Source organism: Astyanax mexicanus, chromosome 17, assembly GCF_023375975.1.
Source record: "Astyanax mexicanus isolate ESR-SI-001 chromosome 17, AstMex3_surface, whole genome shotgun sequence".
NCBI lineage: Eukaryota > Metazoa > Chordata > Actinopteri > Characiformes > Acestrorhamphidae > Astyanax > Astyanax mexicanus.
The window spans coordinates 12,531,607-12,558,751 of NC_064424.1; the positions used below are offsets into that span (position 1 = coordinate 12,531,607).

The 27,145-nt window shown below is 38.2% G+C and overlaps 1 protein-coding gene across 4 annotated transcripts; it reads right to left on the bottom strand.

The window, feature by feature from the left end:
• Positions 1-496: 496 nt before the first annotated feature.
• pacs1a (phosphofurin acidic cluster sorting protein 1a) lies at positions 497-25,775 on the bottom strand. Of its 4 annotated transcripts, none has more exons than XM_007260728.4 (24): positions 25,265-25,775; positions 21,472-21,559; positions 20,763-20,852; positions 19,902-20,027; positions 19,612-19,756; positions 19,277-19,368; positions 15,987-16,070; positions 15,307-15,366; positions 14,892-15,052; positions 13,941-14,034; positions 13,552-13,638; positions 13,252-13,364; positions 11,658-11,790; positions 10,875-10,979; positions 10,189-10,295; positions 8,934-9,088; positions 8,709-8,819; positions 8,507-8,606; positions 5,809-5,851; positions 5,661-5,703; positions 5,430-5,574; positions 4,295-4,518; positions 3,991-4,110; positions 497-1,774 (listed from the first exon to the last, which is right to left on the bottom strand). In XM_007260728.4, exons 1-24 carry the CDS (start codon positions 25,414-25,416, stop codon positions 1,656-1,658), a joined length of 2,697 nt encoding a protein of 898 aa, XP_007260790.3. In that variant the 5' UTR covers positions 25,417-25,775; the 3' UTR covers positions 497-1,655. The 4 variants fall into 4 exon arrangements, with proteins under 4 accessions (XP_007260790.3, XP_049322729.1, XP_049322728.1 ...); XM_049466772.1 differs by having other exon boundaries at positions 8,507-8,621; positions 15,307-15,363; positions 25,265-25,774; XM_049466771.1 differs by having other exon boundaries at positions 8,507-8,621; positions 25,265-25,773.
• Between the last annotated feature and the right edge of the window lie 1,370 nt (positions 25,776-27,145).

The following is a 27,145-nucleotide window of genomic DNA, read 5'->3' on the forward strand; positions in this document are numbered from 1 at the left end:
GCTTCTAGTGGTTTGCTTTTTACTGTTTATTTCAACTTCTGTAATTATATTCATGGAGATGTCTCTGCATTGTAAATTGACCTTTTAACAATGAGGCGTCTACCTCCCAGAGAGGGGGATCAGATAAACATTCACTTAACTAGATAAAGGACTTTCAGACTTTCATTTTAAAAACCCATGTTGATTTGATTTAAACCTTACATCACCTTTTCCAAGCCGCCCCTTTCTGGAAAGGTTTTTTATCCTATCATACAATATATTACTGTATATAAATCTATGAAGTGAATTTTTAATAGTTTAGTGTAGAAATCTCTGTGTAACACTACATCTCTAATCATACAGAAACTAATAGCAAATAGTTTTTGTATTAAATCACTTTAGTTTTGGATAATAACCAGAATGCTCCAACTAATGCTCAGTCACTTGATTTATTCAGCTAATTAGGACAAAACCCATTCAGACGCATAATGTGGCACAGAAAAAAATATGAACGCAGCCCAATTAGGAAGCATTTATTGTCTGTTGTGCACATAACTTAACAAAGTGTCTAAATGTGATATAATTTAATAAAACTCTGACTTATATCAACTCTGATACCAGAATATTACAACATTTCAGCATGCAAATTACATGTTTGCATACAACAATTAATATATGTCAAAGGCAGTAATGGTACATTACACAATTCTTGATTGGAAAAAAGAAAAACTCGTTAGGACACTTGGAATGTAATCATGTAATGGTTTTGTAGGCTTTGTGTTGATTACATGGATTGACCATCTTGGATCATCACACTTAGCAATGTGATGGGGAGGTAGAGACTGATGACCTTACAATTACATTTAAAATGAAATTTTAATTATAGCTAGTTTTACTGTACAAACAACATCAATATTAAGACCACAGTAGCATGGAAGAACAGTCAAGCTGCCAAACAGCAGCCACGACCAATCGTGCAAAAAGACCACCAGGTACATGCACATTGTACACATTCAGCATCTACCCCTCACTTCTCTTGCTCCTTTTCCACTCACACACTCACACACAGCTCATAATAAGGGAAAGATAATCTTTTAAATACTCTGTATGTGAGAAAGTAGATTTTTTTGGCTTGTTTTCAATATATAATACTATAGTATTTGTATAGTCATAAAATATCTAATAGACCTTTATTTTTTTACAAAATATCTGAGAAGCTTAAGCCTCATATATATATTAATGATATTGCAAAATGATACTGCATAATATACACAGAAATTAATTTTATCCAACTATGCTCTGATATAAAGTAACCAAAACTGCACAGCACGGTCACTGAATCAGGTGAACAGCACATCAACCAAATTATTCCACCACCAGAATACAATATTTGGATGTTATTGCATTAATCAACTGCACAGCAGAATAAAATGGTACACAAATATCACATATCTAATAACACATCTCTGTCTCTGGCCCCAGGAAGAAGAAGTGTGTAACAAAGGCAATTACTATTGGGTCTTCACCTCAATAAAGCCCTTAATAACACCTTCAGGTTTTCTTCTAGCCTTGAACAAATAAATAACTGCTTTCCTTTAACTTAGCCAAATCCTTTAACTTAGCCAAATGGCAGAGTTTGGAAATGTCAGCTCTCATCTTTTTCTTTTTTTTTTTAACTAGGAGGCTGTTTTAGTGTAGCCAAATAGACCCACTGGGAGATACTTCACATGAGTGGGCCATTGAGATGCCAGCTGGAAAAACTTCACATCGTTCCACTCCATTCCATCCACAGACACTGAAACACAAAGGGAAAAAAAAGATCAAATCAGCTTCATGTTTTGTTTGTGCCAAATATCACCTCAAAATATATAATACACAGACAAGTGTTATATCCAAGTCAAGTAACCAAGTATAAAAATTCTATCTATACTTTTCTGGAGTCATTTTTCTACTCATTTTCACTCAATTGTCTGTACTTTACATTCTTTATATTTTAAAAATAGCCTTATAACTTCTATTTCATTTCAGCTTATTTTTATTCTAGCTTCTCATAGTAGTTGGTGTAGCCTAGAATTAAAGATTATCCATAGCAGAGAATCAAGGGTAGTGCACTATAGGATCCTGTGGTGCAGCCAGCTTTTGTTCTTAAATGGCATTTACCCCCCCCCCCCCCTTTTTTACTTTTTCAAGTAGTTTTGAAAGCAGTCTTTTTGCAATCATTTAGATTTTTTTAAATTAAATTTTTAGTTGGTTTTTAAACCCTAGTATGGTATTACTTTTTACAATTAATTACATACAGAGGTTTATGGCTTCATGTGTATAAGGCACATTCTCTGGTTTTCTTTAAAAACAGAAATATGCATAAAACCTGTGTATTGGATCTGTTTATTTTTTGAGTGATTACATGATGAATTTGTAACAAAATACACTGAGATCTACCTTGACAATCTACATTACATTTTTACTGTGAAAAGCTTTCATTGGTATCAATAAATAATTAGATGATCATTGCATTTACCTAGATTGTGACATAAGCAATAGAACACGAGAGGGAGTGTGTTATCACGTGCCTATGACCGAATCACAGCCGTGATGTTATTCGTGATAACACACGACCTCGAGTGTTCTATTGCTTTTATACAACAGTTTCTTTATTTACAAAATGAATGAAGAAAAAAAATAAGAATGAATATGTTTTAATATGGACTGTGCCTTCTGCCAAAAAGTAGTTCCACCACAACTGTAACAGAACTGAAACTTAACTACGAATCGGTGTATGGTTCATACAGACTAACACCACGAAAGTTAGCTTGAAAGCAAAATGGGGAATAAGCGAAGATGGTAACATTAGGACCGTGAAATAACGCTAATATTCTCCTCTCCTGCTCCGTGGAGTCGTCTTCAGGTGAACGCTGCGCATTTTTGAGCATTTCTGCTTGTTTTGCTGGGTGGTGTTGGTTTTAGCTAGCCGGCTGGACTGTGGTTAGGTTAGCGTAGCTTGCTTTAGCTCAGCATTAGCTTAGCCTAGCCTGGCTGGTTAGCTTTCTGGCTGTCAGACGACAGTAGCCGAGCGATTTTCTTTTCCTTTTTTCCACAAAAGACGAGCCAGCGCTGTGGGCGAGCGTGCCGTGGTTGAGCGCTAGCCTGTGCTAAGCTAACGCTGCCACTGATGCCGTTGATGATTCTAAGCTGTCCTGTGTATATACGCCGTTACTCGACAACGCTTCAGCGGAGTGATACAGGTTTAGCGTAAGAAGGCTGTGATGTTATCACAAATATCATCACGGCTAGAACACTTCTCAACCAATCAGATTGTAAGGTCTGAACTAACTGTTGTTTAATGTCTCATAAAAAACCTAGAATTTAAAAAAATGTCTTAGGTTTCAATTATTTTTAATAAAATAGTAATTTTAAAGCAAAGAATAGCTAGATTTAAACTATGCCAAAAATAAATAACTGGAAACATGGGGATACAATGATTTAAATGACAACAAAGATATGATCACGTCACTGGAAATGCAATGAAGATATGTGTGGGACAAGTGTGGGACAACTGTCACACTGAAATGTAATTACTGTAAAATTACAGCCCACAGCCAAACTTATTGTAGCTGGTTTTAGAAGTTCCTATGGCTGGTGATCAAAGATCAGATATAGGATTAGCGTTAATCTCTGGCCATGCTTCAGAGTGAGTCGAGAGATTACACTTCAGCGAGGCGAGATGTCCTCTCACTTTTAATTAAATTACAAATTCTAAATAAATAAATAAATAACTACAGAAAACGGATGACTGCTCAGTGAAAATATTAAGCACGATCAAACCAATGTAATTAAGCTTTTGCTTTGTTTTAATATATCACAAATTAAAAGGCTGTGATTATGTGTGTATTGTACATCAAGAACACATGTAATAAACATCTGGAATGGTTACAATAAAGCCTGTTTTCAGAAAGAGCCTATTTATTCCTTCTGCTTGACACTTATGTGAAAGAGTGCATGAGCATTATCTACCTCGTATGCTCGTTTGCTGGTGTTTAGCAGAGCAGATGAGTCTGGTGATGCCCTCAATCACCTGGCTCTTTGACTCCGTGTCTCTCTCCTTTGGCTTCTTCCCTAGAAAGATAGTCGGGACTGGAGACAGACAAATGAAATGTTTGAACGCAGTCTTTATCAGCAGTAATGGGCTGGCTGAAGCAAGCAATGTTTTGCAGTCTGAATAAACAGCTTGGAATTGCTCTCTAAACTGCCAAGTCTGATACAGTCAAATTATAGTAAATTAATTCTAAAAGAGCCTAAACAGGCCAGTCTAAATTACCTTTCTTGTTCTTTTCCTTGGTGACCACAGTCATAGCCATGGTGCAGGAGTTGGGTTGGAGGTCTCCTTGGGTTGAGCTAGGCAGTCGGCTGACCTGCAGTGATCTGAACGCGCTCTTTAGAGTGTTCTTATTGTCCCTCCTCTCGCCATCCTTACGCTTTTCAATCACCCAGTAATCAACCTGTAGCCCTATGGCATCCACTCCATGAGACATGATGGGACTCCTGGCCATAACAACAAAAATATCGGCAAACAAGTGTCAGGTGATCATTGTATATGAAATTTGTTCAAGATGTTTTATTTCCATATTATTTCACAGGAAAAAAAAAAAAAAAACACAACTGTATATAAGAATTAGATTTTTAGTTTAGGTTTAGGGTCAGGATTGGGAGGGTTACTTTAAAACTGTATCCTGGTATAGACTAACTGATCACCAGTTCACCAGATTACCAAAATGTCATCTGTAATCAAAAGGATCACATTTTTAAAAGTGACGAAATCTGTTTACTGTCTTACTGGGATTCCCTGTTTTATAAAGTCAAATAATTAAATGCCAGATAAAGTAAGATCAATATACACAAACATCTAAAGACAAGACAAATAGGAAAACACTTTTTATGAAAACCTCCTTAACTTTTAATAGAAGTATGTAAAATGTATACAATGTAATCATTGAGCGTCATTTTGGAGTGGTTCTATTGGTTGATTCAGTGTGGAAATTTTAACACAGAAATGTTCTTATTCTGATGTGAAAAACAGAATAAACAGATGAAAGTTTTAAAGAGAGAGCAAAGCTATGATAGTCTACTTTCTGAATAGTACTTTAGCTGGCTACTTATCATTTAATACTGTAAAGAACAGTCAAATTTATGTCAAAACTCTAAAAATTTGTATGCAACTTATTTGACATGAGTGCCTTAATTTATGCATCAGGTGTGTCCTTTTAATTCTGTGCGATTTGAATGCAAGTTGATGTCTTTGCTATTTTTTGTGTATGGCAGAATGTCTAAGAGGGATCAAGATAATCAATATTGAAAACTAATTAGTGTTTGGGGGAACATTGTGCAGTACAGTGAACCATTTGTGTCCATTTTATGATCGCAATTCAACTTTAAAATACTAACATCACGCCTACCCAAGAACAGCCAAGCCACCACTGAGGGACGGTGAAGGGGGTGGGGTAACGGCATCTTTCATCATCCCAGTGGACAGTGCATGAGCAGGGGGAGATGTTGAGGGAACTATCAGACTCAAAGCCACTCCTTCCTCACAGTCTCCACCTAGCAGAGAGAAAGAGAGTCACAAATTCCAAAGTAGTACTTTAGTACTGTATTATTATGACTATATTACCAAAGTGCATTTATACCTGTAGATCCAAGGGTGGGCTCAATCAATCCAACTTTAACTACCTGTTTAAAATATAGCAAAAAGGAATAAACTTTAGAATAAGCAATAAGGTTCAGCAAGACTGCAACTGCAACGTTATAAAGCAAATCATATGAAGATTTACTTACACCCACAAAGGGGACAAAATTTTGGCAGGAATCATCATCTTGCCTGAAAAAGCAATAAATGAGAAAAAAAACACATTATGAAAAGTGTATTTTTAATTCCTTACCAACACCAGTAATTACAAGCCTGTGCTCTAGAAATATACTTAGTGATTAGTCGTGCAACAAGACATTGCGAGAGTAAAACGGCACAATATTTCTCGTCAGGTGTTAAATGTGCCTCACTAGACTCATGCACAGGTAACTGCCAAGCCACGTGTTTCTGCCCACACATTCACAACTTGGTGGTTTATACTGCAACATGCTGTGATTCAACCATAGGTTGCCATGTCTACATAGAACCCTCAAAGTGGGATTGCGAATTGAGTACAGAACCTTCACTGTAGGTAATGTTAGAACAATGGTTCAAAGGTCTGCCGAGACTGATGTGAGATCATCAGTGTTGGGCACGTTACTTTGAAAAAGTAATTAGTTATAGTTACTCGTTACTTCTCCAAAAAAGTAACTGAGTTACTAACGGAGTTACTCCACTATAAAAGTAATTAGTTACCAGTAAAAGTAACTTTCGCGTTACTTTTTATTATTCGCCCGTCAAAAAAAAGGAAATAAATTATGCATTTACTATTATTATTAGAAAAATAACAAACGAAAATAAACCCAAAATGTTGACAAAAATATAATCTAACGAATTTCAAAAAAATAAAACGAAATTCTGCACACAACCAAAGAAAATTACTAAAACTTGTAATACTGAAAAAAACGGAAAAAACGGAAAAACGCATCTGGGGTGAAATTAAACAAACCAAGCCACACTCAAAACAAATATGTATATATAAAACAAAATAATAGACAAAAACAACAATTTAATGCCCGTTAAAATGGTATTAATATAACAGCTTCACCAAAAGTGAATAGAGCTTAGATCGGGCCCAAAAAACCGACCCGACCCAGCCCGAGCCCGTGCACGTTCTGCCCAAGCCCTACCAAACCCGAACCATAAACTGTCATTATGAGCCCGACCCAAACCGCCCCATAAATTGTCTGTTTTCGGGCTGATTGAATGAGCGAAATATAATCAGAATTATGTTAATTAACATTGTAACATAAAAGCATAGAACTATTATTTAATTTAAATGATTTTTAAGAACAGCTACACACAATGCTGCAAGTCAAACGCTGAGGCGTTCACGTGCGCCCAGAGCTACGTGATTACATTTTTCATTTTTATTATAGTTTAATTTTATTTTGTTTTAATTTTTTCTGTTCAGTAAGTTTTTAGGGTGTGCTTGCTAGCGCGAGCGCTTTACACAAGAACTAACGGACCACGAGGTGCCGCGCGCTCGGCACAACACCGCCGCTGTACAACTGCGCTGTACAACAGCGCTTATAAATAAATTAAACACAAAAATGAGGATATTCTATCAGTAATTTCAGTTCGTTTTAGTTAGTTTTATAAACACAAAATACAGTTCGAGATAGTTATGTTTTTTCCTTTTAATTACCGTTTTTATTAGATTCAGTTAACACAAATGTTTTTTCACTTTCAGTTTTCGCTATTTTGTTCGCTTAGTGAACAATAATAATTGGTTACTTAGCAACATTGTGATTATCACACCAGAGCTTTATATAAAATAAAAAATAGGAGCCCGATTTCGGGTCGGTCCTCGGGTCAGGTGGGATTCGTGCGGAGAATCTAAGCTCTAAAAGAGAAAGCAGCAGCACCACAAAAAACGGAGCAGCTAAAAAGAGCTTAACGTCCTTAATTCGGAACTTGGGCTGTCCACGGCAATCACTGAATTAATTAGAGCAGAAAATCATCACAATTGTGCCTCACTTCAGCACGCCAAACCACAGGCACAGCGGCGAGAAGCTTAAGTTCACCGGACAGAGGAGGGGTTAACCAGGGCAAAGCCAGTAAAAAAAGCGGCTAAAGTAACGTGCAGTAACGGGGTGTCGGAAATGGTAACGGCGTTATAGTTACAGTCAGAGTAATTAGTTAGATTACTCGTTACTGAAAAAAAGTAGTTTTAACGCCGTTACTCCCAACACTGGAGATCATACAGGAGAATCTTTTACTGCATACTGACACTGTCCAATAAAAAACAAGCATCCTAATTTTTGTCGATTTTAAGTTTACTACATTAATTGAACAGACAAACTGTCTCTTACACTAAATCAAAAATTCTTGCTAAACAGACCAATAGAAATACTTCAAAATGACCTGAAATAAACTCTTTTTACATTGACTTCCATTGAAAGTTTAGAAGTTTTTTTTTTTATCTCTCCTGTAAAGTTGCTGTTTTGGAAATACTTGTTTTTCATTGGACAGTGACGATATGATGAATCATACATAATCAGAGTACATATTGATTGACATCCACTACAGGATGATTAATTACAAAACACTTAAAATGTACCTGCAGTTTTGCACTTTGTCAGTTTATTCAAATAAAAGTTTCAATTATATTTATATCTCGTCTTGTTCCCATGAACCCAATGTTGTGTCTTGTCTTGTGAGGCGAGTGTCATCACACCACCAATGGAGATACAATATTTATAGATTTAATTATTTTTTTATGCATATTGTGATTGTAAAAAGCACAACAATCAGCACAGCAAATTTTGGCATGCCACATTTCTCTGTCCTATTTCGATATTTTCCTAATACTGCCCAATGAACCTGCTCTGCTCTCCTACTTACATTCTCTGCTTGCAGGTCAGCATGGCCTCAGCAATAGGCAGCTGGTGGGTAATTGAGGCTCCATTGATGTATTGACAGATACGTCCGATCACGTCCATGTCTGCAGACGACAAGCCTAGAACAAATCACCACAACATTCATAGCTTTGGACACAAGTAAAGAATCTGCAGTCTGACATTAGCAGAACAGAACTCTAACGTACCAGGCTGAGGGGGCTCTGACCGACTGAAGAATTCCCGCCAAGAACTGTCGAGAAAAGATGAACTGTAGCGATTATCCAAGGAGCCCAGGTACTTGGCCACAGGGTGAGAACCTGCATAGAGACTTAGTTGTTCAGTTTACATAAAATTTAGCTCAAGCAACTCATGTAGCTCAGTCAACAAATCATCAAGTACTGCTTTCTCAAACAAAAAACAACTCTCCTTACCCAGTGGAACCACCAGAAACCTCATGTGGCTCAGCCAGTCAGACATCTTGTTGGCCAGTTGTGAGACAAAAAAGCGCAAGATGGCTCCCAAATAGCTTTGCCCTCCAACAGCAACCACCTTCACTGGTTTGGGCATGACTGCGTTACAGTTACAGCTGCGGAGAGCAGAAGCAGAGAGTGGTAAACAGTAGAGACACATTGAGTAAACGTTTGCACAAACATGAATATTTACAGAGGTATGTTCAGAAGTATATTTGGTTTGTGTAATTGTGTAATTTTTTTTTTCATTTTCTCCCAATTAGCTCTCATTTGTCCCACCTATTCAGCAGCTAGTCAGCTGTATATCCCTCATTACTACTGATGCCACAACACAAGGAGGGTGAAGACTAGCCCGTGCCTCCTCCGACACATGTGAAGTCAGACTCTGCCTCTTTTCCAACTGCTGCTCGAAGGAAAGCGCAGCAACTCTGTTCTGATACATCAGCTCACAGTTGCCTTGTGCTGATCAACATCAGTCTAGAATTGTCTACAAGGTGTAGAATTTCAATAAAATATGTCTCTCTGCCTGTCTGTCACCCTATGACTTATGAGGGGAATGACAACCATCTACCCACCCAGAGAGAGCAAGGCCAATTGTGCTCTCTCAGGGCTCCAGCAGCTGATGGCAAGCTGCATGACCAGGATTCAAACCAGTGAACTACCGATCATAGTTGCAGCACTTCAGACTGCTGGACCACTCGGAGCCTCCCAACTGCATGTATATTTAAAACTATAATGCTACAATAACATTAAACTATAAAGTTGAAAGCATTTTCTTAAACTAAATCAGAGTGATTGGAGCTCAATAGTCTTGCTATGCTATTAGGGTTATTTATTGCAAGGCAATTGCTACTGTGCTGCTATTGTACAAATGTTGATTGTTGATTTGCTTTTTTTTATGTGGGGTGCCGAAACATTTTCCCAAAAGCGAGTTGAACCAAAAGCTCATCCATGTACAGACAGAACTAGAGAGCTATGGAGAGTGCTAGTGTGTAGAACAGCTGGCAATTTTCAATCATTCTGCATCATTTATTAACCTATAATAAATATAAAAAAATACTTTGTAATATTTTCATTTATTAAGTCCTTACACCTATAAGATGTAAGTACATAAATAACTACTCCACCAATGCCTTTTAATTTTCATTTGCAGAGACATCAATTTCTCAAGACTTTAATCTCCAATCCTACTGCACGGTAAGGTTGTGCCACTCACAATTTCTGAATCCGAGTGAGCAGAGCCGAGAGCACAGCTTGAATCTCTGATCCTGAGCAGGTACACACCACCGGCTGCTTCTGTGTCTGCAGGAGCTCAGTCACATACTACACACACACACACACACACACACACACACACACACACACACACACACACACACACACACACACACACACACACACACAGAGATCAGTCACAGAACATTTCCCTGCAGGGATAAACTGTCAGTATAGCTACATTCAGAGAGCAGCCTGCACTGCCCAAAACAGATTTGTTGTTTCCATGTCACTGTTTTTGTTTTTAACCTAATTAGATTTGGATGTGTTTTGGACAAGATACCAGGAACTAACTTGCTGGAGGGAAACAACAGATCAACACAGTCCAGTTATTTCTTAAAATACTGCTTCCATTTAAAGGAAAATATCTGGCACATTTGGGATAAAGAAAATGTTTAATTTAATTATCTAAGTCTGAGAGTCTGAGTTTGGTCTTAATGCAACGTAAAATCTTATAAAATGTTCATATATTTAGTTTTTCAGCAGCCAAACTCAATTAGTAACCATGTTTAAATGTGTTTATTAGCAAAACAAAGGGAAAAAAATATTCAGTAGTTCAAGAAATTATCCAGAGCTTCAAATAGGAGCACAGAAAAGAGAATTGACTCTTGAACATGTTGAGAATACCTGTCCTTGCCAGTCGCTGCCATTAACGAGGATGAGGTTGTCAGGCAGGCTCGTGTCGGAGACCAAAATCTGGTTGAGCTGGTCATACACTATCTTCCTCGGCATCTGCATACAGGCAGAAAAAATTTGTGAGTCCTCCTCCACGCCGTCTAGAACGTACATGTACGCTCTGCGCTGGTAGCCCCTAGTGCATGAGCAATGACCCTGATAGTGATTCATCAGCTAGACATGCTGGCGCCTTCAAACACAGGCCATTAAAAAGGCTTTGTGCATTCAAAACACAACAACAACAAGAGCACCTTTCGCCATTGCAATAACAGCTACTATTCGAGCAGCAGATGACTCAAAAGCATTGCTATTTATGTCTCTTTAATTGTCAATCTGTCACAGACGGACTGGGCACACCACCACAGAGGAGATTAAAAACATGGCACTTCACCCTAATGGCTGCTATGTGGTGGAGAGACATTTGACACTTCTGTGCAATAATAGTTGCAATATTAGCCAGGTATTGACTCACTCCACAGCCAGCGCGCTGTTGCATAAGCTGAATTAGCGCCCACTCTCCTCCGCTGCTCCGCTCACAGCACACCCACCCGAAGCTCCGAGCGCTCTGATCCACAACCCAAATGAGTCATCACTACACACACACATACATACATACGCACACACGCACATGCACTGATATACAGAGAAGAGCGGTGGATGTCCCTCAGTGGGAGGGTTGGATGGATGGATAGATGGATGGGGAGCAGATCCAGCAGAGGAGGCGGGAATGCTCACCTGTGGAGTTAGGCTGAGTTCAGGGGAACGCTCGCTGTCTGAACTGTTGGTGCGCTCGCTGGGAGGTTTGGACAGCTGCCTCTCTCTCATCGGAGTCCCTCGCTTGTGCTTCGGAGTGTGGCCACCATCTAGTCTGCAGAACAGTTGCAAAATACAGAATAGGCCCTCAGGAATAATGTGGTTACATTTTTTCCTTAACCCAAATTTAGGCATTACAGGTGTTTGAAAACTTAGAGCATAGGTAGTAAGTAATGAAAACTTCACCAGCTACCTTAAAGAGGATTAAACAGACCATTAAAACAGGCTGCATTAAAACAATTCTGCAAAGAAGAGTCAGCCACTATTCCTGCTGTAAAGTGTGGAGCAACTAAGGTTTAAGGTTTTAATGTGATTTTCTAAAATAGAGAAAAACAGAGGAATCTCTGTGCTTCTGTAGAAAACCTGTAAATAACTTTTCCTTAACTGAAATACAAGGAGGTAATGATATATGTAGGTAATGCTTAAAAAAAAAAAAAAATAACAATAAAAAAAAACATATAGGGATGAAGGGAGCTGCTTGCTATGAAGCATGCATACATAGTCTTTTTAAGTTATGTAAAAACTAAAAAAAAAATAATATAATGAAACACTCATATTTCAGAATATTCAGATATTGTTTTTTTTTTTTTTAAATATCACCCAGCCCTAACATTAAGCTGTAGGTGACTGAAGTCTTGTTTGTTGTAGTCTACATCTGAGTCTGTTAAAGTTAATTTGTTGGTTGTTAGAGTTTTATTGTGACTTAAGCATATATTTAGCTGTTTGTGGCATACACTTGGTTTTATATGTCCAGACAGAGCAAAGTTGAAATATATTTTGCTACATATGTATTAAATTAGGTGTTTAAGGTTAAGATGCACAATAACTTTAAGATCTTCCCTGGTGTTTTTTTTCCAAAAAGGTCTTTATGATTTTTATGTTCTTGGTAGTAAAAAGAGAGCCTGCGGTAGATACAAAATATGTTATGAATCTGTTTAATAGTGCTGATGTGCTCTTATTGTGTCTTTTCAGGGGCAAGCAAATCATTCTCAAGGGTTACTAATAAAATAAGAAACTGGCACTTTAGCTTCAGATGTGTGCTTAGCTCCAATTTTGTGGCCAGTTTATGTAGTTCAGTTTGTTTTTGAAAGTAGCTGACGATGAAGAGAAGAGACAATAATGCATAACATTTGCTTTACAGGCTTTAAAAAAGGATCCAGCTCAGTTTTACTAAAAGTGAGCAGGTGGTGGAGCAATGGAGACTTCAGAAGGGGAACTCGGAGCTCAGTGGCTCATTCACTCATAGTAAAAACAAAGTGTGTAGTTAAAGTGAAGTTTCTGACTGAGCGTTTTCTCTCTCTCTCTCTGACTGAACATAACCTGGAATCTAATTTATCCGCTCTGAATGGAGACCACATCACACCCGCCCAGTTTAAAATGATTCTTCCGCATGCTTGGTGCAGTTACCCATTCCCACCAAAGAGGACCCTACATACTAAAACTTATGTACATCAGCTTTAAGCTTGTAAGATATATTTTTTTTTTGTCAACGCATTTGTGTTTGCATTTCACCAACCTTGGGGACGGCATGTTCTGGCTGCTGCTTCTCTGGGGGGTTCGTGGTCTCTCCGCCACAGACACAGTAATACTGGGTGTTCCTTCACTCACCACCTCCACCTCATTCAGCTCCTACAACACCAACTACATATTACCTACCAGCTACACAACACAAAGCAAAAACAGGTCCATTACACACACCTCCCTTACAGAGACGGGAAGACATAGCAAGTGAAAGTGTGAGATGGAGACAAAAATGACAGAAAAAAGAAAAGGAGAAAAAAAAAACGACAGAGAGGTACACTACAATTACTCTCACCAGAGTATCATTCTCAGAGAACGCATCGTCCAGGTGTGCGCTGCTGGAGCGCTGCATTTTACCCGCAGACACAGTGCGATCCCCTTGCTGCAGGAAGGAGACAGGGAAGGAGGAAGACATTTAGAGGAGATTGAGTTATTTCATTTTGTCCTGACCTGTCCCTGTCAGTCATAGCTGTTTACTGTGTTGTTGCTGCCAAAGAAGCTGCTCAAATCAATAGTGGTGTGGTGCTGCAGTAATTTGCATACGCCTGAGTCGTTTCAGCCTTTAAGTTAAGCTGTTCTCTGTGCGTGGTGCAAACACTGAGAACATGAACAAGATCATACGTTTCCAGCGATGAAAGAAATACAGAGCTGGGGTAGATTTGCTTGATAAATATTAAAACTCACAGGACTCAGTGTATCTTTGCCTAGACTGTATCTGCTGTTCAGACTGCCAAACTCAGTCTGAGAGCTGGACTGAGACATGCCCTCGAAGAACGGCCTGGATGACAAAGACGAACACACACACACAAAAGGACACACAAAAGATATTAGACATTAGTCAGAGCCAGACAGACAAAAATAAATCCATGTAGTTTTTTGACAAAATAAGCCCATTACATGAATGATACTCTAATGTTTGGATATTCTGCGGTTCTTTAACCAGTTACTGGTAGTTTGTTTGAGTCAGATTCTTGAACAGGGATTAGACCTAGCCCTAAACTATATGTTCCTTTTAATGAAAACTCTCAATTGAATGCAGTGTAGTCCAAGACTAGGCCTAATCCCTTTCTGGGAAACTGTCCTTGTTTTATGATTAATAAATTACCTGTAATCTTTAAGATAGGGTTTGAGGTGTTTATGTATTTGTATGCCTGTATTGCCTACATACACATGCCTGCATAGTGCTAAACTCCCATGCATGGTCAGTGCTTTATAACCTTGTTGCAATGTAATCTGGAAAGCAGCTACAAAATAGTAACTGTGTCAAACATATTTTTTCTGTTTTAATCAACCTATTCTATATTAAACCTTATTATTAACAGTACATTAACTTATTATTAATATATTGCTTAATTTTGGATGATACCATATCATTCTGATATCAATATGAGCAATAGAAACTGCCAATAAAGCTCACAACAGAGGTCTGTATCTATTTCATGTAATGCACTCGGTAGTGAACGTCAATCTGTGACAAATGCTGTATACAATGTATATAAAATTATATCACTATTATTAAAACATTTAGTATCATTAAAAAATACAGATATTTAATTATTGTCCAGCCCTTATCTACAGTATTATTAACTATATTGTGTAAGTTCACATGTAAAAGTATATAAATGTTTGCTATACGGGAGTTTGGGCTTTGGCGTGCTGAGGATGCTCTCAGTTTCCTCCATGTCTGGTCCACTGTCACTGGGGTTGTACATCTCAAGACTGTCGTACAGCTCGTCCAGGTCCTCCTCCACGTCGCGGATCTGCTCCTGAGATACGTGGTCCAGGCCGAACCCCACCTACATACACATCAAACATTACCGTGGTAACTCAACAGCTGAAACAGAAACAGCCGGGGAGAAGTTAACACAGTTAAAATGACTTCTATATAGGGTAAGGCACAGACTCACAGACATCTAATGATAAACACTCATTTATAAGGAAGGAAATGTACGGTAAAGACAACAAACAGCAAACAGGTTGAGCGTGGGTGGAGGATAAAAACAGAAATGAAGATTTAAAGAAACAGAATGCGAGATACATGCAGGTTTACCTCATCGGAAACCTTGAATCTTTTCAGCAGTGCCACAAATTTTTGCTTGATGTTGGGCTGCTGAACATAAAACAAAACCATTTCACCACAGACAGAAAAAGTGGGAATCCAGAAGAATCAACAAGAGAAAATTCACATGAATTAGTGCCATACCAGGCAGTACAACAGCATGTAGCAAAAAATAGCAGCGAGCAGAGGAGGGGGAGGAAAAAACAGTGACAACAGGCAGAACGCTTGGAGAACTGGCACAGGAGCTAGCAGATGCACCATGCAGCTAAACAAATCAGCAAAGCTGATACATCTGAGCATCTGAAGAGAGATGCTAGGCTCGCGCCTCGACATATTCAACACATATTGGCCTCCTTATGTTTCAGTATGTTTCCAAAGGATTCCGGCCATTACTGAGACATCTGTGTCAAAAGGCTATCAGTGACCTCCGGCTAGCTGGAACACGCATACAACTGCTCTCTGGGATTAGAGTCAAGATGGAGAAACGGAGCACTTCAGCAGAAGAGCACACACTAGACTGGAGCTCTGAGGCATGTTTCACAAGCCACGTCACATTCTGTTAGCACAGATTTGCAGGGGTTCGTCTTGGTTAAAGTTAGTATCAGGGATGGCTGAGCTGACTGTAGATCTGCATGAAAAGCCAGAAGCAGTGCTCTGCTCCATTAACTTACATTAGCTCTGGTAATGGAGGCTGCGGATGTGAGTTTACGACGGGGCTTCTTTTTCCTCACTTCATCTTCATCATCGTAGAGGTACTGCAGAAGGAAAAAAAAACAAAGCTTAAAGTGGATCCGTACAGCTCATTTTTGGTTTCATTTTTGTATGAGTGTATGTTTATACATTATTGTTTTATGTTCTTTGGCCTAACAGGAATTTTATTATTGGCTTTTTGTACAATATGTGGACATGACCTCAATCATTTTAGTGACATCGATCTTACTAAAAAGAGCACATTAATGTAAATAAGCCAGTATGTTGACTGTTTAATTTTTCTAGGATATAAAAGGAGTGACTTGAATTTGTAGTAAAACATGATACCGAGTACAAACGTTTATTTAAATAGACCACCTCCATTCACCCACAGCATTCCGAAATACAGAACTTTTAGCTGATGCTCCCAACAGACTTATAAAGCTAGTGATTGGGGCATAGCAATGATAGTTGCCCATGCAAGTAAATCAATATTTTAACACCATTAACAAGCTCAAAGTAGCTCCACACGTCATTGGTAGAATTCTGAGGGCCCTGACATTTAAAACGAGGCAATGAGGACTTTGAAAGTGTAGTTTATTAAAAAACCCTGTTTATACACACAATACCCTGAGGCTGTTCTCTACCTTGAAATCACCTTGAAGTCATATGTCGACTGACGAGCACAAACAAAAAGGTAGGATAGGGGAACAGATTGCAAAATTAATTCAGTGGAAATGCATGATATTATACTATATATTAAACTCCTGTTGCACCAACTCCAGTCCAAAACTAATGCAACTATTCATGTAACTAACCAGCTGTAGTTTTATTCATGCTTAGCAGTTGACTTATTGGCACCCTGGAAAACTATCTCAAGGTACATACTGTGTTTATAAACAGTGTTTTTAATAATAAAGTTCTTAGTGCCTCATTTTAAATGTCAGGGCCTCAAAATTCTACCAATGAAGTGTGGAGCTACTATGCTACTAAGAGTTGCTATTGTATTATCTAAGGGTGGGAAATATGGCTCTTAAATAATATCACAATATTTCATTTTTGCAATAAATATATTCTTGCCGAAAAAAAAAAAAAAATTCAGAACTGTACTACTGCAGCATAATAAATATTTGTTTTATTTAGTAGAACAGTTTAATTCGTTATGAACAAAAAAGGAAACAATAAGTAAACCTTTGTCTGTTTCATAAACAACATTAATTTTGTATAAAATACAAAAAAAAAAATAATAACAAAAATGTATTAAAACTAACAATCAATTTCTAGAATACCTACAACTTAGATCAGTACTAAACTCAAGAATTAAGAATAAAGTAACGCTAGAATTATCCCCACCAATCTCAGAATTTCTCAATATATCCCCATCAAACAAAACCATATCTAAAATTTACAGGTTTTTATCTCAGTTAGATCAAACAATCTCTGTACCAACAAAGAAATGGGAAGAAGATCTCCTAATGGCTCTCACTGCTGATTTCTGGACTAACATTCTTAAAAACACATTCAACATGACTAACAATACTAACCTCCACCTTATAAAATATAAAATTATCCACAGAGTTCACTACACGAGGCAAAAACTACATAAAATGGGATTAGTAGACTCTGAAATCTGTACACACTGTTCATTAAACACCGCAGACAATTACATGCACTCTCTATGGTACTGTCCACCTGTCAAACACTTCTGGCAATTGATTGTAAACCACCTAACGCCACTATTGAAACAGCCCACCCCCCCATCCCCATCACTCTGTCTGCTAGGAGACACTTCAAACACAAATCTAAACCAGGAGGAAACCAGGGCACTTTTGGTGGCGCTAACCATCGCCAAAAAAACCATCCTAACAAACTGGAAATCAAGAGGAAACATCACAATCAATCACTGGGAAAACTCACTCAAAGAACATATAGAAATGGAACAAATATCAGCATCTACTAAAAACAGAACTCAAGAACACATGAACACATGGACAGCACTAAACAACCTTTTACATCAGTGACTTCATCAGCTCTCACACACAGATCACTCATACACCACTAACACACACAGATCACTCATACACCACTAACACACACAGATCACTCATACACCACTAACACAGCCATTTTGAACAATAACCATCCCGTAAATCTTAAACCTATACCCGAATGTTCCTGTACCCTCTCACACACACAATCACACACACAGGGCAGATACTATCTCTCTACTATCTCTCTCTCTCTCTCTCTAACTATTCTCTCTTCTCTCTATCTAATCCCACATAACATCAAACAAGGGAAAAATATATATATATGTATGTGTATATATCTTCATTACCTATTTCTCTATTCTTTCTTTTCTGTAAATATTTAGATTTTTTTTTCTTCTCTCTCTTTCCCTCTCCTGTTTCTCTTATGGTTTACAAATTGTTTTGTTTGCTTCAATAATAATAATAATTATTATTATTATTATTATTATTATTATTATTATTATTATTATTATTATTATTATTATTATTATTACTACATTTTTTTTCTCTCTTCCTCATCCTCCCCCCCCTTTTTTTTCTCCCCCACTACTCCCCACTTTTTTCTTAATTTAGTTTTTATTTTTGATTCCATTTTTTTTCTTTATTTTTTTTCTTTTTTTTTTTTTTCTTGTCTTCTTGTCACAATGCTCACACTACCTAAAACTTTGTATAAACTTTTAATAAACAATAAAGTAAAATTGGTCCTCCGAAGAGGGGGGGTGGTGGCGGGCAAAAAAAAAAAAAAAAGAAAAAAAAAACCTAATTACCAAAATACTAAACTGCAGAAAACCGAGTGTATGCATATGAACTGCAAACATAAACATCAACACAAAAAATGCCCTTAAAGCGTTATAGTAAATCATAGATCACTTTTAAGACAGAATACTGGTATTATCATTAAATGGATTTTTAAATCAGGATATATTGCATATCGATGCTGTCCAATGAAAAACAAATATTTCCATTTTTTTTAGTTTACTACATAATTTGAACAAACAAACTGTCCTTTACACTGTGTCAAATTTCTTGAATTTGAATGGACCTATAGAATTTTTTCAAAACGACCTAAAATATTTTCTACATTGACTTCTATTAAAAAGTAAAGAAGGTTTTATCTCCTGTTTTGGAGATACATGTTTTTCACTAGACAGCAATGATATGAAAAAAATGGTTATTACAACAAGCCTAGTTTTGTTTTGTATTTCTGCACCTAACCACTACTGAACTTTGCTGACACAAACCTGTCCATGGAGGGGGTCATCACTGCCATCCTGCTCTGACGAGTAGCTCTCTTCCTCCTCCTCAGAGTAGTTATCAATGTCAGGGGAGCGATCTGTGGGGAAGGGTATACAAAATAAAGGCTCATTAAATAAGGCACAAAACCTGCACAGTATACGCAGTTCATAGAGCGTGAATACACATGCTAAACAGCTAGGCTAGCTATTCTAGACCATATTCATCCACTGATCTACTGATCTGATCAGCACTTCAAGCCCTTCATTATTTATGTATACTGCAGAGGCACCACTCTAGAATATTCATATTCATTACCACTGAGTGCACTATAAAACCTCACCAGACATTTTGGTCTTTGGACCCTCTGGGTCTATAGGCTGACTGGACAAAGAATAGACCCTGATCTCAGCCACAGTCACCGCCATGTCCTTGATTGTAGTGTGCAAACCCAAAACTTGTGCGCCTTCAGTAGGATGCTGCATCACCTTTTGAATGAGATTAGAGAGGAGCAGATAAGAGAACTACATTTATAAGAATAAAACCTTAGAAAACCCATACAAAAATAAAGCTGTACAGTGCTTCTAATTTTAGAACCACAGTAGTTTTACAGCAGACTGTGATATGTCTCACCTCTGCCATGTTAATCAGGCCCAGTGCTAGTGTCTTGTAGCCCAAGATTGTGCGGTTCTTGTACCTCTTCCTTCGCTGCAGCATGATCTGTAGCCTGTTGGCATCTCTCTTCAAAAAGTGTGGATACTTTTGGAATAAAGAAAAAATATATTTTTTTAAGAAAAAAAAAAAGATATTATCTTTATCTAACTTTACCTGTGTCATCAGTTAAACATTGACTAATGCATAGATTAATTTAAATAAACATTCTTTAATTAAACTATATGTCCAAATGTTTGTGGACACCGCTTTTAATGACCGCATTCAGCAACTTTAAGTTGCACTAGCCCTGTAGAAAATTTGTGTGAATTGAATAGGACTCTCTGGAGCAGAAACATATTAAATTATTTGCACCATTCCTAATACCAGGCATGGGCTAGAGGGGTATGAAGCCTCCCAGCATTGAGCTGTGTAGCTCAATGTTCTCTGGAATGTTGGTGCTCCATCCAATACTTTTGGAATGAGTTAGGGATGATGAGGTGGGAAGGTGATCATCCAACATCCTGACCATTTTAACACTCAATCAATTAATACAACCAAATACTCACAGCCATGCTCCAAACTCTAGTAGAAAATCTTTTCTAAATAACTGCATTGTCTAACTTTGGATAAACAGTTACATGGTAACCAGTGCAGGTCATATTTACATAAGATCCAGTAATATTACACTTGTGTTATATCTCTCAAAACTTCAGAATTTATTGTTAAGCCTGTTCTCATAAGGTAAATTACACTTCTTGACTTTAGGGGAGCCCAGGAGCACAAAATGCCAAATATTGCATTATACTGCTACAATGCTATTGTATTGTTAAATTTACAAACCTGCAGGGAGAATGTGAGCTGCAGGTCGGTCTCTGTGAGTCCAGGAGATGGCAGTAGGATTTCATTCGAGCGCAGAATGCGTTTTGAGCCCTGTGAGGTCACACAGTTGTTAGTGAGACTTCGATTCAGCAACGATTGAGCAACGATTCAGCCAGAAAATCTGATTTATACCAACTCATCTCAGCTATAATATATTTAGTTTTGGATAAGATTTGCATTAAAGCAGCAAGTCTAATGTAGCTAATATTGGGAAACATATAGCATAAAAGCAATATGTGAACTGCGTGCTTAGATCAAAGTGTACTTGCCTCAAACCAAAAGCTTATCAAGACTTTAAGTCTTTACAGACTGACTTTTTTGCATGAGTTTTAACACTACTGTTATGTACATGTAATGTAATGTAATATATTTGATGGACACTGTGATGAAACCAATGTTTAGATACATGTCTTTTATAAATATTTAGAAAGATAGGCGTTTCCTAATCCAGTTCTTTGCAGCCTCAATACTTTCATCACATCCTTTATCAATATGTTTAACAGCGATTATGAACAAAAGGTGAATCCAAGTACTGTTTTCTACAAATAGGATAAAAAGTGTCTTGCAGAGGAAAAAATATGCTAATTTTGCTAAAATATGCTAAATATGCTTTTTGTCTGTGAGTTTGTAATGTTTGTGTAGATAACTGTGTATCAAATTATATGTTTACCTGAAGTTTGACAGCAATAACCACAGATGTTAGGTCCCGGTCAAGCTCTTTCAACATCACCAGTTTTTTAAGAGTCAAACTGAGGAGTCTGCAGAGGAGAGAGAGAGAGAGAGAGAGAGGGATGCAGTGTTGTGGTGCAGAAGTTGCTCTGAGCACAGGTTGCTATGGCAGCTGAATGAATATTCGGTAGACTCTGCAGACTTGACATTTGTCTGCATGTTCCATAAAGCTACTTGAATTGACATTTTAACCATAAAATAAACAAGTTTAACCTTCTGTGAGGTGAAATTTCAGCTCTGCAATCAATGCTTTCAAAGAATATGTCAGGCATCTGCAACGTGATTTGGCCAGGCCATCTCTTCAAAGCCACACACGCTACCTCTCCTGGATTACAGGTCTAATTCACTTACAGACCGTCCCTCTCCATTAGTGTGTAACTCTAGAACCTGGAGTCCTGAGAGAAAAGCTGTAGGCAGGTAATGAGGTTAGAAGAGGAAGTTTCACCCCACCCAAAAATACAGATGCACAAAACTCACCTTTCTTTTCTTTTACATGGTAGTCTATGATATAACATGCCTAAAATAGAGGGCATTCGTATTTTGTATTGTGCATTTTGTGTTGGTGATAAAACATGCCTATTTTGTAGAGCAATAACAGCTTCTGTACATGATTAAACACACTCATCTACCACTCTACTCTCATACCCCTACATGTAGGCTTTCACTTTTCAAGTGCCCTACATCACTCTGTCCTCCCATACAATACCTCACACTCATACTTCCACTCATGTCCAAAATTAAATGAAGAACATTAATCCACATGTACAGTACAGGTTGTAGAGAGTGACTGTGTTAGAAGTGTTTACCAATAGTGACAAAGCACAAAGAAATGGACATGTCATTGCTGGCTGGTAGCAGAATGATGTGTAGCTCCACCCATCCCCATACATTTCAGTGAATAAACAGCCCAATTGTCTTTCCATCTCCAGTGTCTAACTCCGATAAATAGTTTACCCTGTGCTGATACTGACATTCCCTGTGCTGAGTTGATATTGAGCTTCTAAAATGTTAATCTAGGACACAGTGATTGACAGCCTTAGCTGGAAAAGACCAGCAGGACTTGCATTACATCCTTTCTTTTAATTATGGAGTGGTAGTGGTAGTTGTTAAGTTGAAATTATTCAAACTAAAATGTTACTGTTGAACCACTAGACTTACTGGACAAACTCAGAATCCAGAAGAGAATTTGCTTTGTTTCTGTGTTGTAAACTCACTCAATGAAGGCAGTCTGAGACATGCTTGGTCTAGAAGAACTGGGTTATTTTAGTTATTTTCGGGCCATATCGCACACCCCTATTTGAAAGTAAATGTAACAACATGGCAGATTATTTTGAAATGAAACCATGGGGGCCATGTTTTCTACTTACTGTGTGAAACTGACACACTGACATGCAACTTGTGCATAGTAGAGGGCATAGTATTGAGTAAGATTCCTCAGTTTGCTAGATAACGACAAACTTAAGGACTGTACATTATGAATGCTTTATAGTTATCTAGCTATTAGATAAGCTTGGGATAAGGGACAATCTTGCACACAATCTCAGGGCATGCTCACTTTAACTTTCACCTCAAGACTGTTCTGACAGCCAAATAACCAAGACAGAAATCAAGGCCTTTTAAGAAATACCCACAGTATATTTTGCATTGCAAGCCAGATAACTTAAGATTGAAATCAATGCTTAATAAAGTGACATTTCTTGAGGGCAACTATTGTCAGCCAGATTATTTATGCTAGAAGTTAATGCTGAGGGGCATGTCTACTGAGCAACTTTTTATCAAGGGACATTTATATTGCGAAATCATGCTTTGTGAAATACCACACAAATGGTATGCAGCAAATGTGCAAGTGTGTTTATTAATAGCAACACAAATGTGCATTATTCCCTCTACTATACTATTTAGAACAGAATCAACTTTTGCCAAAAGACACAGATTTCTCCTCTAAGTTTCTCTGTCCTGCATAGCTGTAGAGTTTACTGTAGACTTTCCCTGCTCTAAAACACTCATTTCAGGTTAGGGTGGGCTTTCATGGGTAGTTGGATCACGTGTTTGAGAGCTGATCCTTGATCAGACCTCCTACTCTGAGCAGGTTTATGAAAAATGCAATACTGACCCTGCCTAATCCAGCTTTCAGAAATGCCCGTTCATCAACAGCTAAGCCATAAAATATGAGGCTCACCAGCTAACAAAATTACGCTCCCAGAATGTAATCCTATCCTTCCATTTCGGTTGTGGGAATAGCTGCAAAGCACTGTTCCCTCAATATACATTTGTCCAGTTTTAGGACATTTGTCCAGTTTCAAGGACATTTTCTACTTCAAGTTACAAGAATGTCCCCTGAACATCACTTCAACCTCATTTAACATTCTAAGAACACTCTCAGTCTTGAAATGTTTTTGGAACATTCATAGAATGTCCGCTAAACATTTTTGTTCAATACCACATTCTCAGAACATTTTCAGAACATGTCATTTTGATTGTGGGAATGTTGCATGATTTAATTCAGTTGTCAGCCTCACTACGTTTTTTCATGTTTACGAGAATGTTAGCAGAACGTTACCTTAACATTCTTTGCAATGACAATTTCAGGAGTGGTGCATAGCATCGTTCCCACAACATGAAATTGCCCAGTTTCACTTACGGGACCTCACCTCAACCTTGTCCTGGTCTTGGAACCTTTTTAGAACATTTAAGATTACAATCTCACAATGTTACCTTATCATTAAATTTTGTTTGTTGGAATAGTTTCATAGCAATGTTTCCTCAAAATGTATTTGTCCAGTCTTGCTAATATTCCTTGAACGTTTTCCAAAGTTAAGAACGTCACCTTCGTCTCTCTTGCAATGACACTTAAACAGTCTAGAAATGTTGTCCAAGGACGTTTTCTATGACAGAGCAATGTTTACACAATGTGAATTTGTCTAGCTGTCTTAAGTGTACGGGAACGTTTTTCTACAGTTATGAACATCACCCTAACCTTACTTTCAATGACAATTTAACTATAAAGGAAAAAAACATGTTTAGTTGTTTTCTCAACTTTAGTTGGGAGACACGAGAACATTCACAAAACCTCACTTCAACCTCTTAACAGTATAGGAATGTTATCCAGGAACATTCTTTGAACATTCCTAAAGTAAATGTAAAATTATGTTCTCAGAACGTTCCTGGACAACATGCCTAAAATGTTAAGTTTTTCCAAAGTTACCAACGTCACCCTAACCTCACTTGCAACTTGGCGTTAGGGAAACGTTCTGAGAAAATAATTTTGAATTTACTTTAGAAATGTTCAGAGAATGTGAACACTCTTAAGACTACATTTAAAAACAGGTTCTCAGAACTTTCCCTTAAAGCATGACTTTGCAATGTTTCCTCAATGTGAGTTGGTGCGGTTCTCTTACGAGAACGTTTAAGGCATGTTGTATTGGAACATTCAAAATCACTAACGTTCCATTTCAGTTGTGTCTTCAAGGTGAATTTGCCCAAGTTTCTTTTAAATGTTGCCAGAACGCTTTTTTTTTTTTCAAAGTTACGACGAATGTCACCTCAACCTCACTTTCGAAGACAATTTAACGTTCTGTGAACGTTGTCTTTCGGTTCTGTAAGTTAATTGGTTGCGGGTCAGACCAAGTTTGCTAGCAGCGCGCTGTCAACATTGTTGCACATTTATTTCACCGCGTCCGCATGAACACAACAAACACACACACAGCACGCAGGCAGCACGTGAGCGGCCATACCTCGGCACACAGCTCGGGGAGGAACGGTCGATTTCCCAGGTCGCGAACAGGTTCATCTGAACCGGGCGGCTGGAGGACATGCTGACCGAGCGGGAGGGCTGCAGGTGGGGGGACGGGAGACCCGAGCGCTGGAGTCCGCCGCGCTCTGACATGTTGCTGCTGCCGTCGAGGAACAAAACAACACTGAGAGAGAGTCAGTCAGGCTTCCTCCTCTGCAGCAGCAGAAGCAGCAGCAACCCACATCTTCAGAACTGCTCTCTCTCTCTCTGCTCAAGTGTGTGTGTGTGTGTGTGTGTGTGTGTGCGTGCGTGTGTGTGTGTGTGTGTGCGCGTGTGTGTATGTGTGTGTCACGGTGCCGCCTCCTTTACGCCTCATTTCATACTTCACTTAATATCACTGTGTTCCTCCTCAGCACGAGCTGCTCCTCCACTCCTTCATATGTACACTTTTCCACAGTGTTTCAAAAGATTAAAGCTAAAAACGAAGCTAAACCCCTTCTTAAGGTTTCTGTTAGAGAAGCTCGCGCCTCTCAGCCGCGAGCGTCAGCGCGTCTGCGCGTTTCTCCCGCATATACGGGCTTTAATATGCTGAGCACGAACGACGCTTCCCGGAACATCCCCCTCTACCGGGCTGCGGTACGGCCAGGAGTCGGCGATGATCCGTGTGGAAGTCACGCTGGGAAAGGAAGGGGGGTGGGGGCATGAAGGATCTGATTAGGGTGGGCATGAATTCTTAATGGCCCTGTCTTTCTAAAGTGATTCTAAATCATTGTTGCCCATAAAAAACAACAATAAACACCTGGTGCTGTTTAGGACCATGGCCGTTTCAAGGCATTTGGGGGCCCAAGCAATATGGAAAAAAGTAGATTGGTATACATAGCAGCCCAGTTGGCACACAACCGACCTTCAGCGTTGAAATGTGGTTTAAAATATGACTAAAGTAATGTATGTTGTTGTTTTAACGTTGAAACAACTTTGAATCAACATTTATTGTTAAATGGTTGTACAAACGTTGAAATGTTAACGTTGAATCAACATAAAATCCTCAAGCTTCTGCCTTTTAAATTTGCATTTTATATTTGATCGCCATATAATTTCTAAAAACAGTTGGATGGAGGGATGAAAAAGTGTTTTACTTCTATTTGCAGAAATCGCTTTTTAATGTAACACCATGTTCATGTTATATTTGTTTTAGTGCAGTGATGTAAGTTTATTGTTAACACTCTGATAACCATAGGACTTTCAATTTTTTTTGACCTATGGTTTATTAAAGGTTGAACGTATGGCATTGAAACACTTTTCGAAATCAACACCAAATCCAAAGTTGATTCAACCATAAAATCAACGTTGATCAACGTTGAAATGCCAGCTGGGAGACATCTTAAGTTGCAAACATGTATTTTAGGGAGGTGCACCTGAATTATTGCAAACAGTGAATATATTAATTTTCAATAAATCTTTTTAAATGGCAAGTTCAGAGGGTCATAATAAAAAATGGTACAGTAATATTCCTTGTTTTTTAGGGTGTTTACAGTCAATTTGTTCTGTTTTCATATTGTGGTGTCAAATTCATCAGACTATTTGATAATCAGGAGTTAAGGTACCTGAAAATGTGCAGAACAGGCTATTCATTTTTTATGAATCTTCTCAAATGCCAAGTTCAGAGGGTCATTATAAAATTGCATAGTAATATTCCTTGTTCTTTAGGCTATTCACAGTGTAATCGTTCTATTTTCATAATGTGGTGTCAACTTAAACAGACTATTTGATCATCTGGAGTTAGGGCAACTGGAAATATGCAGAACAGGCAATTTATTCTATTCAATGTTTCTTCATTAAATGCCAAACTCTTCTTACTCAGCCCAATCTGGCACATCATTGG